The sequence below is a fragment of the Hyperolius riggenbachi genome, chromosome 1 (assembly GCF_040937935.1).
Source record: "Hyperolius riggenbachi isolate aHypRig1 chromosome 1, aHypRig1.pri, whole genome shotgun sequence".
Taxonomy (NCBI): domain Eukaryota; kingdom Metazoa; phylum Chordata; class Amphibia; order Anura; family Hyperoliidae; genus Hyperolius; species Hyperolius riggenbachi.
In genome coordinates, this window is record NC_090646.1 from 332,324,915 (window position 1) to 332,344,219 (window position 19,305).

General features: G+C 45.8%; 1 protein-coding gene across 2 annotated transcripts in view; it reads right to left on the reverse strand.

Moving 5' to 3' along the window:
* Positions 1-18,217, reverse strand: part of ELL (elongation factor for RNA polymerase II) — a 198,225-nt gene extending 180,008 nt beyond the window's left edge. For both annotated transcript variants that reach the window (XM_068233902.1, XM_068233901.1), the window contains exon 1: positions 18,035-18,217. In XM_068233902.1, coding sequence (XP_068090003.1) covers positions 18,035-18,163 — 129 coding nt within the window. In that variant the 5' untranslated portion in view covers positions 18,164-18,217. The remainder of the gene's footprint in view (positions 1-18,034) is intronic.
* Between the last annotated feature and the right edge of the window lie 1,088 nt (positions 18,218-19,305).

The window sequence follows — 19,305 nt, forward strand, 5'->3', positions numbered from 1 at the left end:
GGAATAGATAGATGGAGAGATAGATAGGGTCTGGTACATTTGTGCAGGGTTATGCCTATGGTATTGCGTTGATGGCCTCTATATTGAACCTAGCTACCCGTGGAAGGGCAGATGGTTGGGCTGTCTTATGCTGGGTACACACTGAGATTTTCTGACCGATTTACTATCAGATCGATTATTTCCAACATGTCCAATTTGCTTTCCAAACATTTTCCGATCGATTTCCTATTAAAGTGCTCGGAAATCGATCATAAAGCAAATCTAACATGTTGGAAATAATCGATCTGAAAGTAAATCGGCCAGAAAATCTCAGTGTGTACCCATCATTAGGCTAATTTTTTGTTGTTGTTGTGGTTTTGTTATTGGTGGATGTATCAATAAGACAATGAGATGTAGGCTATCCTATTGAATAAATAAGTGTTTATTATATACATGTGTAATTGTTGAAAACATGGTTTCTAAAAATAAAGGTTATATAAAGAAAAAATCAAAAACTTTATTTGATATGAAACGACTCAGTGGGCAGATACCAACAGCACCAAAAGGAAGCCGCAGCAATTACCGTAGGCAAGGTACGTCAATGTCTCAACATTCAGCCATTGCTCCCCAACAGAAACACCTACATGACATGGATGTCTGATCTTTCCCCTGACAGCCAGATCAGACAACGTCTGGCTCTCATTAATGGCGGCTCTACACAGCTCAAAACCAGTGAAATCATAAACCAGTATTAGTCGATACATACTAAAAACAGTCACTAAGCAACTCTTGCAAATCCACTGGTTAACACTGAGGCTGCATTTCCACTTGTGCGTTGCGAATCGCCGCGGTAAAAATTCGCATGCGGGTCCATGCGAATTTCCATGCAAATTCGCATGGATGACGATGTATGCAAATTTAACCATGGCAGTGCTGGTGTGCTTTTCCACTGTTTCTATGCGAATTCGCATGAAAATTCGCATACCCAAACCTCATGCGAATTTCCAATTAAATACATTGTATGCGATTCGCATAGCGGTATGCGAATTCTGATGGCTCTGCAGTGCGAATTTTTTCTGCACAGAAAAACGCATAGGAATCCTGACAAGTGGAAACAGTCCCACATTCACTCGTATTGCTATGCAAATTTGCATGTGAAAACCGCATGCGAATTCGCGATAGTGGAAATGGGCCCTGAGGGCTTTTCATCACTGGCCATATTGTAGTGCTGAAACATGCAGGTACTGCATTATTAGCGCCACCAGTACCTTGTGTATGTTTACAACCTCCCTCAAAATGGCAAGCCTCTGGCAGGGTCCACCCCCTAGTGTATCCATCTTACTTTTGCACCCCCATCATTGGGTACCCTTCCTGTGGACTTACTTGGACTTGAATTATGTGGTCTGTAAGGGCCTTTTTCCACCTCACAGCTCAAATGCAAATCGCTAGCGATTTTTAAAATCGCTAGGGTAGTTACTTTATGATAGAAATCATGAGAAGTATTTTCCACTATAGTGATTCTATTTTCGCTGGAGTTTGCTAGTGGAAAAGGGCCCTAAGACTTAAAGGGAACACGGAGTATGCATTTCCTTTTAAGCAATACCAGTTACCTGGTAGTCCTGCTGGTCTATTTGGCTGCAGTGTCTGAACCTTACCAGAAACAAGCATGCAGCTAATCCAGTCAGATTTGACAATGTCAGAAACACCTGATCTGCTGCATGCTTGTTTACAGTCTATGGCTAAAAGAATTAGAGACAGGATCAGCAGGGCTGCCGGGCAACTGGTATTGCTTAAAGGATACCCGAAGTGACATGACATGATGAGATAGACACACATGTACAGTGGCTTGCAAAAGTATTCGGCCCCCTTAAAGTTTTCCACATTTTGTCACATTACTGCCACAACCATGAATAAATTTTATTGGAATTTCACATGAAAGACCAATACAAAGTAGTGTACACGTGAGAAGTGGAATGAAAATCATACATGATTCCAAACATTTTTTACAAATAAATAACTGCAAAGTGGGGTGTGCGTAATTATTTAGTCCCCTTTGGTCTGAGTGCAGTCAGTTGCCCATAGACATTGCCTGATGAGTGCTAATGACTAAATCGCGTGCACCTGTGTGTAATCTAATGTCAGTACAAATACAGCTGCTCTGTGACGGCCTCAGAGAATATTGGGAGCAACAACACCATGAAGTCCAAAGAACACACCAGACAGGTCAGGGATAAAGTTATTGAGAAATTTAAAGCAGGCTTAGGCTACACAAAGATTTCCAAAGCCTTGAACATCCCACGGAGCACTGTTCAAGTGATCATTCAGAAATGGGAGTATGGCACAACTGTAAACCTACCAAGACAAGGCCATCCACCTAAACTCACAGGCCAAACAAGGAGAGCGCTGATCAGAAATGCAATCAAGAGACCCATGGTGACTCTGGACGAGCTGCAGAGATCTAGAGCTCAGGTGGGGGAAATCTGTCCATAGGGCAACTATTAGTCGTGCACTGCACAAAGTTGGCTTTTATGGAAGAGTGGAAAGAAGAAAGCCATTGTTAACAGAAAAGCATAAGATGTCCAGTTTGCAGTTTGCCACAAGCCATGTGAGGGACACAGCAAATATGTGGAAGAAGGCGCTCTGGTCAGATGAGACCAAAATGGAACTTTTTGGCCAAAACGCAAAACGCTATGTGTGGTGGAAAACTAACACTGCACATCACTCTGAACACACCATCCCCACTGTCAAATATGGTGGTGGCAGCATCATGCTCAGGGGGTGCATCTCTTCAGCAGGGACAGGAAAGTTGGTCAGAGTTGATGGGAAGATGGATGGAGCCAAATACAGGGCAATCTTGGAAGAAAACCTCTTGGAGTCTGCAAAAGACTTGAGACTGGGGTGGAGGTTCACCTTCCAGCAGACTACGACCCTAAACAAAGCCAGGGCAACAATGGAATGGTTTAAAACAAAACATATCCATGTGTTAAGCCTCATACGTACAGGCTACAACTGTCGCCGCAACCACGTGGCACGCACGTGCTGCGGCGACAGGTCGCCCGTGTGTATGAGGCGCGCACCCCGAACCGTCGCTACTCAGAGCTGTCGCCAGGCGATTGTCTCCGCAACTTGACGCATACTCGAAGTGTGTATGGAGTTGCTGTCGCTAGTCCGCATACACACGGCGGACTAGCGACAGCAACTCCATACACAATGTATGGAGCTTCCGGCGGGGGGGGGCGAAGGAACCTTTGGCGACAGCTTCCACCGAATCTGTGTCCCTCTGTGCGCCGTGTGTACGGCTGTTGCACAGAGGGACCTGGCGACAAGCTGTTCACAAATGCTGTCCATCTAATCTGACTGAGCTGGAGTTGTTTTGCAAAGAAGAATGGGCAAGGATTTCAGTTTCTAGATGTGCAAAGCTGGTAGAGACATACCCTAAAAGACTGGCAGCTGTAATTGCAGCAAAAGGGGGTTCTACAAAGTATTGACTCAGGGGGCCGAATAATTACGCACACCCCACTTTGCAGTTATTCATTTGTAAAAAAAATGTTTGGAATGATGTATGATTTTCGATCCACCTCTCACGTGTACACCACTTTGTATTAGTCTTTCATGTGGAATTCCAATAAAATTGATTCATGTTTGTGGCAGTAATGTGACAGAATGTGAAAAACTTCAAGGGGGCCGAATACTTTTGCAAGCCACTGTATGTACAGTGCCTAGCACACAAATAACTATGCTGTGCTCCCTTTTTTTCTTTCTCTGCCTGAAAGAGTAAAGGGGCCCATACAGTCGATTAGCGGCCGATCGATCGCAAATCAATTGCTCGATCGATTTGCGGCCTATTTTCGATCAATTTCAATCGATCTGACATGCTGGAAAATCTAGGTCGATCTGTTGAGATTGCTTATCAATTTGCATTGGACCGAATGGAAATCTGATGGCAAAACAAATGCCATCAGATCGATTTTCAATAGATTTCATACTGAAATCTATTGAAAATCTGTTCCTAGTAAAAAAAATGTTCCTAAACATCAGATAGATCAGAAAATCTGATGATCTATCTGCTTTTAATCTAACGGCCACCTTTAAATATCAGGTATGTACGTGGCTGACTCAGTCCTGATTCAGACAGGAAGTGACTACAGTGTGACCCTCACTGATAAGAAATTCCCCTTTTCACCTCTTTCTTGCTCTCCGAAGCAATTTTCTGCTAGGAAAGTGTTTTATAGGTGGAATTTCTTATCAGTGAGGGTCACGCTGTAGTAACTTCATGTCCGAGTCAGGACTGAGTCAGCCACGTACATACCTGATATTTAACCAAGGAGCCATCATCCTTAGGAAAGGTTTTACACTGGGCTCCCTAAAGCACTTTATCAATAAAGGCCTGTACCCAATACACAATTTTTCCAATCCCCGACGACTCGTGCGATCACTTGAACTCATTTGTGCCCGCCTTGTGCCATCGTATGTACCGGCCAGCTGGAAGATGGACTTGGGAACGCTCGTCGTTGGGGGACGTCGCTATGATCCATCTTCCTGTGTCGTCAGAGAGTACTCAGCTAAACAATTCATATGGAGCACCAAAACCTATGAGGACTAGAGATGTCTGCGAACAGCTCTCCTCACAGGCGAGCTGTTCGCCACGAATAGCTACGGGCAGACTATGGACACAAGCGGGCGTGCGTACTACTCCGGGACATTGTGACCCGGAAGTAGTATTGCCCATAGATGTTCGCTGGCGTGCTGTTCGCCAACATCTCTAATGAGGACATCATCTATTTCGACTAAGTACACTGTGGGGAGCTGCACTGCATTATCTGTAAAAGCCAGAACGCAACAGAAGGGAAGTCACACTGCATGTTGTGCGGTGCATCACATACAGTAGATAATGCAGTCAATGAAACGCATGTTTCACTGTTAAAGTGTGTGTTATGCGGTAATGCACTGTATGCTAAGCATTAAGATACCAAAATCAGTAGGCTCACATTGCACCGGATGCATTCGGAACCCCGCTTCGATTTACAACTGCAGTTTGATTCTGTGCTTTAAAATACCTCTGTTACATCTTACTGTACCACCCACCCCACTGTGAATATAGCCTCCCAGAAGAGTTTAAAGGGAACCTGGACAAACAGAGGCACAGGGTGGGTGGACAAACAGAAGCGGGGGGGGGGGGAGAGAAAACGACACAAACTAGCACAGAAAAGGGAAAAAAAATGGTCACAGGGGAACAAACAGGTACAAAGGGAGACAGAGGCACAGAGGGGGACACTGGAGTCAAAGGAGATGGCACAGTGTTCCGATTTAACGGATTCTGGTTAAGATCAAATCTACAGTCCGTATCTTGTTCGTTAACCGGGGACTACCTGTACTACATAAAAATGGTAAGTTTGAATAACCAAGATTGTATGGTGTATGGCCAGCCTTAGTTCAATCAAAGTATTACCAGTGGAAATAATATTTTTAAATAAGGGGGGAAAAAATGAAGCTTTCTTTACTTTCAGCTGTGTACCTATAAATACCCAAGCCCTCTCCTGCCTCTAGCTTCCCATTACCAAATTGAGACTGCTCAACGTCTACTTCCTATAACTACAAGATCAACATCCTTAGGTAGACAATAATACAATACAATAACATTTGTAAAGCTTTTTTTCTCCCATAGGGCTCAAAGACACTTTATTGTAACGTAGGGATGCTGGAAAATGCAGGCTGCAATCTTAGGGCTGGTGCACACCAAAAGGGCTTTTCTAAGCGCTTTGTGAATTTAAAAGCTCCGGTTAATGTTATCCTATGTGTGTGTGCGCACACTGGAGTGATGTGCTTTTGTAAAAATCACCTATAGCATTGCAAGAGCTTTTAAAATCTCTAGCTCTTGTGGTGTGCACCAGCCCTTACTTTATGTGTCACAAAGTCAAACCTTACTGACCCATCCACCAGCTTAATACAGAAATGAGAAGAAAAATGCAGTACTGCAATCCTACTAATATAATAAATGGGAAAGTTCGGATGTTTTGATGTTTGTTACTCGATCACGCAACAATGGCTGAACGTATTTGAATGAAATTTGGCGCACACATAGTACATTACCTGGAATAAAGTATAGGATACTTTTTATTCCCATAACCAAAAAGGGGGCGGAGACAAATACACATTTCATTGGAAAATGTAAACTGCAGCCATTCTTACACTGTTAATGGCAGGGTTCTCAAAGCCAATCAAAATTCACCTATTGATTTTCAAGGACAATATTTGCATTGCTGCCATTCTTGGACTGTTAATGGCACAAGCCTCAAACCTGGTACAGTTGATTATTGGGTGACTGGGATTCAATTTCAGAAAGGGGCGGAGCCACAAACAGCCAATCAGATTTGTTGCATTCCAATGCAAATTATTGATGCCAAACACTGCAAAACTCACAAACTTGGTAATTGAGTAATTTATTAATTGAGTGTTAGGGTTAGAAAAGTGGGCACAGCCAACACCAGCCAAATACATAAGCGGGCAACGCGGGTTCATAAGTGGGCGGAGCCAAATACAAAATTTTACTGGGAAAATGTAAACAGCAGCCATTCTTACACTGTTAATGGCAGGGTTCTCAAACTTTGCATAGTTGGTCACTGGGTGACTGGGATTAATATTCAGAAAGGTGGGTGGAGCCTACAAAAGCCAAATAAAATCCACTTATTGATTTTTAAGGGGAATATTTAATTGCTGCCATTCTTGCACTGTTAATGGCACAAGCCTCTTGCACTGTTAATCACCTATACCTGGTACACTTGGCCGTTGGGTGATTGGTTCAAATTCAGAAAAGTGGTGGAGCCACAGCCAATCAGATTTATTTTATTTCAATGCCATTAGGAAAAGTGGGCGGAGCCAACATCAGCCAAATACATACCCGGGCAACGCCGGGCGTCCAGCTAGTGGCTAATAAATCTAGCCCATGAAACTGCCAGACTGACTAGAAACAAACCTGAAAGTCAATCTAAACCGAATGAAAAAGATTCACTTACCTGGTGTTGCTACCAGCCCCCTGCAGCCGTCCTTGTGCCCTTGCCAGTCCTTAACAATCCTCCGTTTCCCCGCCGCAGCTTAGTTAAGTTTTCGGCAGGCCACTGTGCCTGCGCATCCTCATACACGTTCACGACAGCGTCCTGCGCAGGTGCAGTAAGAGAAACCTTCTACTGCACCTGCACAGGGCGCTCTTGCCAATGGGAACGTGGATGCGCACAGTCAGAGCCACGCAGGCGCAGTCGGACGAAAAGGAAACTAAGCCATGGCTGGAGAAAGGAGGATTGTTAAAGACTGGCAAGGGCACAGGACGGCTGCAGGGGCTGGTAGAAGACAGAGGCACGTTAATCATTTTAATTACTTTAGTTTAGGTTCACTTTAAATTCAGCCTTACATGATTTGTTTGCTCCAGGGTAACCTCAATTATAGTGGGCGGCTGAAACATCATTGCACCCGGTCTAATCAGAAAGATTATACCACTTCCATGTAGTAAAGGCCAACAAATCTTGAATACTATGAAAAGATTGTGTAAGTAAGCTGCTAGACTACATGGAAGTTATAAAATTGGCCAATCACAATTGCATGTGTGTATGCATCATTACTCAAGATGGCAGTTACCAATCATTAATCTGATTGGTCCTGTGCAAAAACTGTATATGCTTAGGCCCTGTTCATATTATAAATTGCCAGCGCGATTTCTAAGCACTTTTGTGATCGCTTTTTAAAGCACTTGTCCCCAGGGCTGCGGAGTCGGTACAAAAATGCTCCGACTCTTTAGGTTAGGATTCCTTTGACTCCTCTAATTTGCATATTACAATCTTGTTGATTGAAAGTAAGAAAGAAAATGCATATCTTAAAGAGGAACTTCAGCCTAAACAAACATACTGTCATTAAAGGGATACTGTAGGGGGAGAGGGGGAGGGGGGGGAGTCGGGGGAAAATGAGCTGAACTTACCCGGGGCTTCTAATGGTCCCCTGCATACATCCTGTGTTGGTGCAGCCACTCACCGATGCCCCGGCCCCGCCTCCAGTTCACTTCTGGAATTTCTGACTTTAAAGTCAGAAAACCACTGCGCCTGCACGCCCGTGTCTTCGCTCCCGCTGATGTCACCAGGAGTGTACTGCGCAGACACAGACCATATTGGGCCTGCACTGTGCGCTCTTGATGACATCAGCGGGATCGAGGACACGGCAACGCAGGCGCAGTGGTTTTCAGCACATAATGTAACAGAAAAAGCTTTGGGCTCATAGTGTCAGCAAGGAATACAAACTTTATTAATTACAGCACTGATATATTTCTCCAAGAACTATGTAGGCCACTCAATTGTTATCTACAACACAAACAGTTAAAAACAAGAGCTCAGCAGATAAATTCATAAATCAGCTTGTCCGCAATTGCATGCGCTCCCAGACATATAGCGTGTATGGCATAACCAGTCACATGCAACCATCATACGACCGCGCATTCACCTCTAAATGCACCGTGCCCAGACAGGTAAAAATTGTTGGGAGGCCCCCTTTGAAAAGCTCCGCAATAAGGGTAGGGCTTGATCCACATTGATTCTATAATGGTGGCAGTCACATCCTATTTGTATACCCGACTTGCGCACGATATTGAGCAACAGCATAGGGGGATCTCACCAACATCAGCCGTAATACTCCTTTCGAATCCACAGTGCCGCCTCACATGGACCTAGCTGATCCTACGGGTCCTATCACTCCTGCTCAGTCGCAGCAGGGGATCTTCTTGTGATGATTCACCGGCAAGGGGAAGGAGCACGCCGGGCTCGGAGCAATGGCGGGCACACGCTGCTGTGGAGCGATCAGCTGATCGAAGCTCCACCCACCGACGCGTTTCGAACCGCCCAGGTTCTTTCTCAAGGTGTGGCTAGCTCCTGACATGTCGTCCCTTTTACTACAATAAGTGGTTGTAGTGATTTTCAGACTTTAAAGTCTGAAATTCCAGAAGTGAACAGGAGGCGGGGACGGAGCATCGGTGAGTGGCTGCGCCAACACAGGATGTCTGCGGGGGACCGTTAGAAGCCCCGGGTAAGTTCAACTCATTTTCCCCTGACCCCCCTACAGTATCCCTTTAAGTTACATTAGTTAGATTATATTACCTATCTATTTTAATAAACATCTTACCCACCCCGTTCTTTTTGGTTGAAAGGAGATGACAGGGAGCATGAGACACAGTTCCAACTGTCCTGTGTGCTGATCACCCCTCCCAGTTGCTAGGCAACGTGAACAACATAGGAAATCCCATCATGTTTGCACAGCATCAGGGAAAAAAGCCCGGGCAGTTTTCTTTGATGGGTGGAGCTTAGCTAAAAATGCAGCTATAAATGATGCTTTGGTAAGAAAAACAAAGTTCTGATGCTGTGAAACACCAAGCCTTTTCAGTTCTGCTGAGTAGATTTTTAGTCCGGAGGTTCGTTTTAACTACCAACGCTTAGGGATTAACCTCCTTAGCGGTAACCCCGTGGTAACACGGGGTAAGCCGCTCAGGAGGATTTCTCAGGCCCCGCTGGGCCGATCTGCATAATTTTTTTTTTTATACACGCAGCTAGCACTTTGCTAGCTGCGTGTTACTTACGATCGCCACCGCCCCGCGCCGATTCGCCGCTACAGAGAGTGCCCCCCCGAGACCCGTGCGCTGCCTGGCCAATCAGTGCCAGGCAGCACTGAGGGGTGGATCGGGACTCCCTCTGACGATCACGCGCGTCGCCATGGCGACGGGGAAGCCCTCATGGAAATCCAGCGCTAGGCTAGCTACATGCTAAAAAGAAAAAAGTGAAAAAACACTCCCGCGGCCGCGAAGCCGCATTTATCATACCGCCAGGGAGGTTAAAAAAAACAAATAAATAAATAAAAAAAAGACAACTGAACTGAGGGGGATATGGAGGCTAGCCTTGCTCTCCACGGATAAATCACAAGTAACCAAGGTGGTTACTCTTGATTCAAATGAGCTCTAATTGCTGCAGCTGAGCGGCTACATGCGGCAGGGTTAATTACCAAAGATGCTGCTCTCCGCCCAGCGTTTCAGAGGTACAAGCGTCTGAAGGGACACGTTGCAAGCCTCGCTATGGAGCACTTCCTCCTTCAAGCCAGGAGGAAGTGCTCCATAGCGAGGCTTGCAACGCATCCATTCGGACGCTTGCACCTCATTGAAACTCTGGGCAATTAACCCTGCCGCATCTAGCCGCGGTAATTAGAGCCAATTTGAATCACAAGTAACCACCGTGGTCACTCGTGAGTAATCCGTGGAGAGCAAGACTGATGGAGGCTGCCATATTTATTCCCTTTTAAACAATACCAGTTACCTAGCTATCCAGCTGATCTTCTTCCTCTAATACTTTTAGTCATAGACTTAGGCCTTATTCACATTATACGCGCTTCCAGGCGCATTTGGAAGCACATATGACGTGGTAACATGCAAGAACGACAGAAGGGTGTAGATCAAATGGCTGCGCAGCAGTACGATGCACTTGCGTACTGCTGCATGCAGTCTGCCCGCAAGTGCCGAGCTAACCCATTCACGGTCAATGGATGGGATCAGCAGTGCAGCAGGTAGCAGCGCAGATGGCGTGCGATCGTACGCGCTGCATTCCTATCACACGGCCATCTGCACTGCATAGATGTGAATGAGGCCTAAAACTAGTCCTTGGTAAGAGTACTTGTAGAAGGTGCAGACAGGAACAAAGAACATCTATCAGGCCCTAGGCCAGTGGTTCCCAACCCATGTGCCGTGACACATACATGTGTCACGGCTCTCTCGGAGGGGAGCAGCGCAGTGGAGGGAGAGCTGTGGGCAGCGGCGGAGAAGGGGGCCATCTCCCCCCTTAGAGTGCTCTTCCTCCCTCGCTCTCCCCTACGATACTGTGTGTGTGTCGGCGCTTGGCAGCGGGCGGGACTTACCTTCCGTGTCGCTCCAAGCGCCGGCCGGAAGTTCTGGTTCTGCAGCCGCTGCTCTGGCCTGGATCAGGCCAGAGTAGTGGCAAATCATCCCGCACAGGCGACGAGACCAGACGGAGACACGGAAGGTAAGTTCCGCCCCTCTGCCAGCCACCGCACTTCGTCCGGAGGAGAGAGCGAGGGAGGGAGAGCACCTTGGCTACATATACTGGGCACATATATCCCTGGCTGCATATACTGGGGACATATACCGGGGACATATACACCTGCCTACATATACTGGAGACATACAGTGGTGTGAAAAACTATTTGCCCCCTTCCTGATTTCTTATTCTTTTGCATGTTTGTCACACTTAAATGTTTCTGCTCATCAAAAACCGTTAACTATTAGTCAAAGATAACATAATTGAACACAAAATGCAGTTTTAAATGATGGTTTTTATTATTTAGTGAGAAAAATAACTCAAAACCTACATGGCCCTGTGTGAAAAAGAAATTGCCCCCTGAACCTAATAACTGGTTGGGCCACCCTTAGCAGCAATAACTGCAATCAAGAGTTTGCGATAACTTGCAACGAGTCTTTTACAGCGCTCTGGAGGAATTTTGGCCCACTCATCTTTGCAGAATTGTTGTAATTCAGCTTTATTTGAGGGTTTACTAGCATGAAGCGCCTTTTTAAGGTCATGCCACAACATCTCAATAGGATTCAGGTCAGGACTTTAACTAGGCCACTCCAAAGTCTTCATTTTGTTTTTCTTCAGCCAATCAGAGGTGGATTTGCTGGTGTGTTTTGGGTCATTGTCCTGCTGCAGCACCCAAGTTCGCTTCAGCTTGAGTTGACGAACAGATGGCCGGACATTCTCCTTCAGGATTCTTGGTAGACAGTAGAATTCATGGTTCCATCTATCACAGCAAGCCTTCCAGGTCCTGAAGCAGCAAAACAACCCCAGACCATCACACTACCACCACCATATTTTACTGTTGGTATGATGTTCTTTTGCTGAAATGCTGTGTTACTTCTACGCCAGATGTAACGGGACACGCACCTCCCAAAAAGTTCAACTTTTGTCTCGTCGGTCCACAAGGTATTTTCCCAAAAGTCTTGCCAATCATTGAGATTTTTTTTAGCAAAAGTGAGACGAGCCTTAATGTTCTTTTTGCTTAACCTCCCTGGCGGTTTATTAAAATCCGCCAGGGGGCAGCAAATACGTTTTTTTTTAAAAAAAAAAAAAATATTTTTCATGTAGCGAGACAATGTCTCGCTACATGATAGCCGCTGCCGAGCGGCATCTCCCCAGCCCCTCCGATCGCCTTCGGCGATCAGAGATCAAGAGATCCCGTTCAAAGAACGGGATCTCTTGGAGGGCTTCCCCTCCATGGCCAGGCAGCGCACGGGGTCTGGGGGGGGGGGGGGGGGGGCGGCTGCGACGACGCGTATAGCGGCGGATCGGCGGGTAGCGGCGGCGATCGGAGGTTACACGCAGCTAGCAAAGTGCTAGCTGCGTGTAACAAAAAAAAAAATTATGCAAATCGGCCCAGCGGGGCCTGAGCGGTGCCTCCCGGCGGCATAGCCCGAACTCAGTTCGGGCTTACCGCCAGGGAGGTTAAAAGTGGTTTGCGCCTTGGATATCTGCCATGCAGACCGTTTTTGCCCAGTCTCTTTCTTATGGTGGAGTCGTGAACAATGACCTTAATTGAGGCAAGTGAGGCCTGCAGTTCTTTAGATGTTGTCCTGGGGTCTTTTGTGGCCTCTCGGGTGAGTTTTCTCTGCGCTCTTGGGGTAATTTTGGTCGGCCAGCCACTCCTGGGAAGGTTCATCACTGTTCCATGTTTTTGCCATTTGTGGATAATGGCTCTCACTGTGGTTCGCTGGAGTCCCAAAGCTTTAGAAATGGCTTTATAACCTTTACCAGACTGATAGATCTCAATTACAGTACTTTGTTCTCATTTGTTTCTGAATTTCTTTGGATCTTGGCATGATGTCTAGCTTTTGAGGTGCTTTTGGTCTACTTCTCTGTGTCAGATAGCTCCTATTTAAGTTATTTCTTGATTGAAACAGGTGTGGCAGTAATCAGGCCTGGGGGTGACTACAGAAATTGAACTCAGGTGTGATAAACCACAGTTAAGTTATTTTTAACAAGGGGGGGCAATCACTTTTTCACACAGGGCCATGTAGATTTGGAGTTTTTTTTCTCTCACTAAATAATAAAAAACATCATTTAAAACTGCATTTTGTGTTCAATTATGTTATCTTTGACTAATAGTTAACGGTTTTTGATGAGCAGAAACATTTAAGTGTGACAAACATGCAAAAGAATAAGAAATCAGGAAGGGGGCAAATATTTTTTCACACCACTGTATATCCCTGGCTACATATACCCCTGCCTACATATACTGGGGACATATACTCCTGACTACATATACTGGGGACATATACTCCTGATTACATATACTGGGGACATATACTCCTGATTACATATACTGGGGACATATACCGGGGACATATACACCTGCCTACATATACTGGGGACATATATCCCTGGCTACATATACCGGGCACATATACCCCTGCCTACATATAATGGGGACATATACTCCTGACTACATATACTGGGCCCATATACACCCTGCCTACATATACTGGGCACATATACCCCTGCCTACATATACTGGGCACATATACCCCTGCCTACATATACTGGGCACATATACCCCTGCCTACATATACTGGGCACATATACACCCTGGCTACATATACTGGGCACATATACACCCTGGCTACATATACTGGGCACATATACACCCTGGCTACATATACTGGGCACATATACACCCTGGCTACATATACTGGGCACATATACACCCTGGCTACATATACTGGGCACATATACCCCTGCCTACATATACTGGGCACATATACTCCTGACTACATATACTGGGCACATACACACCCTGGCTACATATACTGGGGACATATACCCCTGCCTACATATACTGGGGACATATACACCCTGGCTACATTTACTGGGCACACATACCCCTGGCTACATTTACTGGGCACACATACCCCTGGCTACATTTACTGGGCACACATACCCCTGGCTACATTTACTGGGCACACATACCCCTGGCTACATTTACAGGGCACACATACCCCTGGCTACATTTACAGGGCACACATACCCCTGGCTACATTTACTGGGCACACATACCCCTGGCTACATTTACTGGGCACACATACCCCTGGCTACATATACTGGGCACACATACCCCTGGCTACATATACTGGGCACACATACCCCTGGCTACATATACTGGGCACACATACCCCTGGCTACATATACTGGGCACACATACCCCTGGCTACATATACTGGGCACACATACCCCTGGCTACATATACTGGGCACATATACCCCTGGCTACATATACTGGGCACATATACCCCTGGCTACATATACTGGGCACATATACCCCTGGCTACATATACTGGGCACATATACCCCTGGCTACATATACTGGGGACAACTGGCTGTTTGTCATTATGTGCATTTACTGGTGAAACGTTGTCTCTTATGTGCATTTACTGGTGAAACGCTGTCTCTTATGTGCATTTAGTGGGGAAACGCTGTCTCTCATTACATGCATTTAGTCTACGTGTCACTCAGATCTGAACCTTTGGTTTGATGTGTCACGACTCCAAAAAGGTTGGGAACCACTGCCCTAGGCAATGTAACTGTGGGTACATGTAAGAGTGATGTGAAGGTACTCTGCAGAAGAATGAGGGCATTCTTCCTCGATTACCCATTTTTCATTATATAGGAGAGAACAGAGGCGCCAAAAGGATAAAAGGGGTTTTAAATGAGCTTAAAAGCCAAAAATTTGGCAATTAGAGGAGGCAGTGGTGGACTTACCTCCTCCAAGCAGACACAACACGACTGTACATTCAGTCTATTTATTAACGAACTACAGATAAAACAAAGCAACGCGTTTCACGGGTCAGTGCCCGCTTCCTCAGGCAATAGGCAATAGAAAAAGGAGTTTGTAGTAATAGAAAAAGGAGTTTGTAACAAAGGTGCCGAGTGTTTGTTTTGCTAGATGCTGTAACTCCTTTTTCTATTGCCTGAGGAAGCGGGCACTGACCCGTGAAACGCGTTGCTTTGTTTTATCTGGAGTTCGTTAATAAATAGACTGAATGTACAGTCGTGTTGTGTCTGCTTGGAGGAGGTAAGTCCACCACTGCCTCCTCTAATTACCAAATTTTTGGCTTTTAAGCTCATTTAAAACCCCTTTTATCCTTTTGGCGCCTCTGTTCTCTCCTATATAATATTGTATCCACCCTGGGTGGAGGGTTGCGACCCTTTTCTACTATCTACAGAGAGCGACTTCTTATTCCTGAGTGGGGTCAGGATAATCTCCCCACCTGCCTTTACAGTGGTTGCCTATTGGTGACCCATGCTTGTGAGTATAACAACTATTACTCTTTGTCATTATCCCCTTTGTCAATACAGACTACACTATTGGGGCTCTTGGTGTTCCTCTGTTTATCTCATTTTTCATGTACAATCTGAACCAGGTTTATGGGTGATAGACAACAACTCTGTGTTCAATGCACACAACATTCTCAGTGGATTCTCTGCAGCTCTGTGGGGAGAGCAAGGAGAGTATAGTACTACTGTGTAAAGTAAACCTGAGACAGATGAAAGTTTTATACATACCTGGGGCTTTCTCCAGCCCCTTCAGGCTTATCAGTCCCTCGCCAGTTGGGCGTAGTGCGCATACACACTCCTTCACCAGGTACGTACTACACCTGCGCAGATGCAGAACGCTCCTGGCTGTGGAAGCGGCATGCGGCCGGACTGCACTGACTGGCTGAATTACCAGGACTCATAGCAGAAGATCCAGGAGGAGGTGGACAGCGAGGGGCTGATTAGCCTGAAGGGGGCTGGAGGAAGCCCCAGGTATGTATAAAGATTTTGTTTTCATCCATCTCAGGTACCCTTTAGTCACCAAACCAAATTTTAACAGATCAAAAAATATTTGATTTCATGAGCAAGAGTGCATAAATTTGCATAAACCAGAATCAACGCAGAATTGTTTGCATCTCATTGACCATCTCTATTAGTGGCACGGCTACACACCAGGCTTTATTGTGACAGCATAGATGTTATTTAGTATATATAAAAGATTCCTGCGTACACATCATATATACAATCACAATCAGATATATATATCTGACTTTAAAAATATGGGGACTGCTTTATTGAAGCAGCACAAGTAACTATTTGATTTGTTTTTTCATTTTTCTGGCTAAGCACAGCTATTACTGTATACATAAATTATGATGCCTATTATCTGAGAAATAGAACATTTTATCATATTTTCTATTTCAAATACAGTTTAAAGTCATTAGGAGTATGCATTTTTACCCCAACTCCAGGTACCCAAAAACTGCTCCAACTCTTCGACTCCACAGCCCTGCGCTTTCAGAGCGATTTGCGATTTTTTAGAAGCACTTTTCTAGATGATTTTTTTTAAGCAATTTGAGTTTTTCTTCCTAAAGACAATCAGGAAGTGAACGCTTTGATCTGAATGTAACTAATTTCCATTGTGAGCAAAAGCGCTCACACAATCACTTTTCAAAGTGCTTTTTAGATCGCTTAGCGATTTTCCCCTACCTTGCAATGAAGCTCAAATGCTCAGGAAATGGTGCAGGACCCACGTCTGCGCTCAGAAAGAAAGCTCATCGCTCATGTGAGAACACTTACATAGAGCAACATTACACAAGCGCTTTTAAAAATCACCTTCGCTAAAAAAAAAAACCACTAAAGCGCTCATAGTGTGAACAAGCCCTTATGCTGACTGCTATGAGAGTGAGTGACAGAGTGAAGGTGTTTCAGAGCATCCCTCTACATAGGGGAGTATATTTTTTTTCAGTTGCTTCAGCTTTACTTTAGCTGGGCTAGGCTACTTTATGTGAGTAACAAGTTAAAGGGATACTGTAGGGGGGTCGGGGGAAAATGAGTTGAACTTACCCGGGGCTTCTAATGGTCCTCTGCAGACATCCTGTGCCCGCGCAGGCACTCACCGATGCTCCGGCCCCACCTCCGGTGCACTTCTGGAATTTCAGACTTTAAAGTCTGAAAACCACTGCGCTTGCGTTGCCGTGTCCTCTCTCCCCCTGATGTCACCAGGAGCGTACGGCGCAGGCACAGACCATACTGGGCCTGCGCAGTATGCTCCTGGTGACATCAGCGGGAGTGAGGACACGGCAATGCAGGCGCAGTGGTTTTCAGACTTTAAAGTCTGAAATTCCAGAAGTGAACCGGAGGCGGGACCAGAACATCGGTGAGTGGCTGCACGGGTACAGGATGTCTGTGGGGGACCATTAGAAGCCCGGGGTAACTTCAACTCATTTTCCCCCGACCCCCCTACAGTATCCCTTTAAAGGAAACCTTTTCAAATTAATGTTTTTGGCAAAAAAGGTGCCAGAAATGTTACGTTTTAATTAACACCTGGCCAAAATGTTCAGGAAAGATAAAACTGTATACAGAACTACAAGGAAAAGAAAAAAGGTTTGCTAACTTTCAAACACAAAAAAACAAGCCAAGAAAACCATGTTATTGTATCACAAAACTACATTTTATGATTCATCTAAAACAAGTTAAAATAAAGCAATCACAGTAGTAATTTGGTAGACCTTAGGCTCATACAGTTCATCATCAGAGGGGCAGGAGGAACGCTGTGTATTTACAGGAATAAGACAGATAACAGGCTTGAGAACTGGTATTTGATGAGCCACCACTCGGGACTTCTCGGTAAAAGGGGATCATTATTAAAGTGGCTCCAGTGAAGTGGTAGCCCGGCCCACTGCAGGTCAGTGGACAACAGGGGGGAGCTTGGAATGTGAGGATTACAACAAAGCCTTATAAGGAGGTCACCCAACTCCTACAATAGTTAGCAAGGCCCTAACACCCAAGAATACAGATGGAGACAACACAGCAGAGGCAGCTGAAGGCACAATACTTTCCAGCAGCACAAGAGTAAACATGCCACAGGCAGAGCAAGCAGAGGCTCTGAGGAAGAGGTCACTGCTGCTCGTCTCCTGAGCCCCAGCCTGCCCCATGTACCTGGCAGTTCTGGTAGCTCTCAAAGGCCCGTAGGGCGCTGTCGGTAAGCTTGACGTGGTAGACAGACACCCTCCCTCCAACCCTTCCACAGGATAGCCCGTAACTCCGCTCCTCCTGCAGCGCCGCCATCTTAACAACACCATCCCCACCAGCACCGCCGTTACTGCTCACCCTACTCCCACCTACACGGCCCGCCCCCTCCAGAACATTTTTAAGTATCTCCTATGATTGGCTGCAAGAGTTGTCTGGTTTCCTCAAACACCAATAGTTTGCGTTCTTGGTCGGTAGAGGGCGTAGTTTGCTGATATATTGCCAGATACAATCTGACGACAGGACTGTATATTTATTAAAGGAAAGGCCTCCGTGACGCTGATTGGCCGCAACCAGAACGGAAAGGGGCGTGGTCAGTGCGGCTCCGTTTCTACCATCCAGGTTGAATAGGCAGGCGGTGGAGTTGTGCAACCTGCCCATCTGCAGACCTCAGAAAATGATTAGCAGGGAGCAGGAAAATGGGGCTGGGTTAAAATGATTGCGCAGGGAGTAGGTGGGTCTATGCTAATAGAAGCATGGGAAGCCTGCCTGACAGTGGAGAGATCAGCTGCTCACGAGTGGCAGGCTTGCGCATGGTGGTTTAGCATATATACAACGATAGGGAATGTAGGGAAAGGGATTTTTGTAGTATACAGTCCTATAAGAGAATGCGTTCCATGATCTTGTTACAACAGTAGTGAAAGTGACTATAGTCCAGCCACACGGCAAGCTTGTTTGTATATTAGATGATGTTTCTGGTCACAGTCATATAAAAATATATATTTAAAGGATTCATAACATTTCAGCTATCTCTGTATATCCAGTGGTATAACTAAGGAGCTATGGGCCCTGGTGCAAGTTTTACATTAGTGCCCCCCAAGCACTCTATACATAACAATTGATACGGTGCACCAAATCCTGCTAAGGACAATCACGGTGTCTGAGGTGCAAGAAGGGGATGGGGAGCAGTTTGTTAGTGATAACTATTTAACCACTTTCTCCACTGCTACAGTATATCTACATCCAGGGCCGGCCTTAGGTTTCACAGCGCCCTGAGCGTAACCAGGTTTTGGTGCCCCCCCCCCAATTCATCCTCTTCGTGTTTCAGCGCACCACACACATACACTAATTGGGGGGGGGGGGGGCGTATCCGTCCATCCTGAATCCTGACATATAGCTATAAGTCCCCCCCCCAGTATAGGTAGCCAGGCATAGGTGACCCAGTAAAAGTAGCCAGCTGT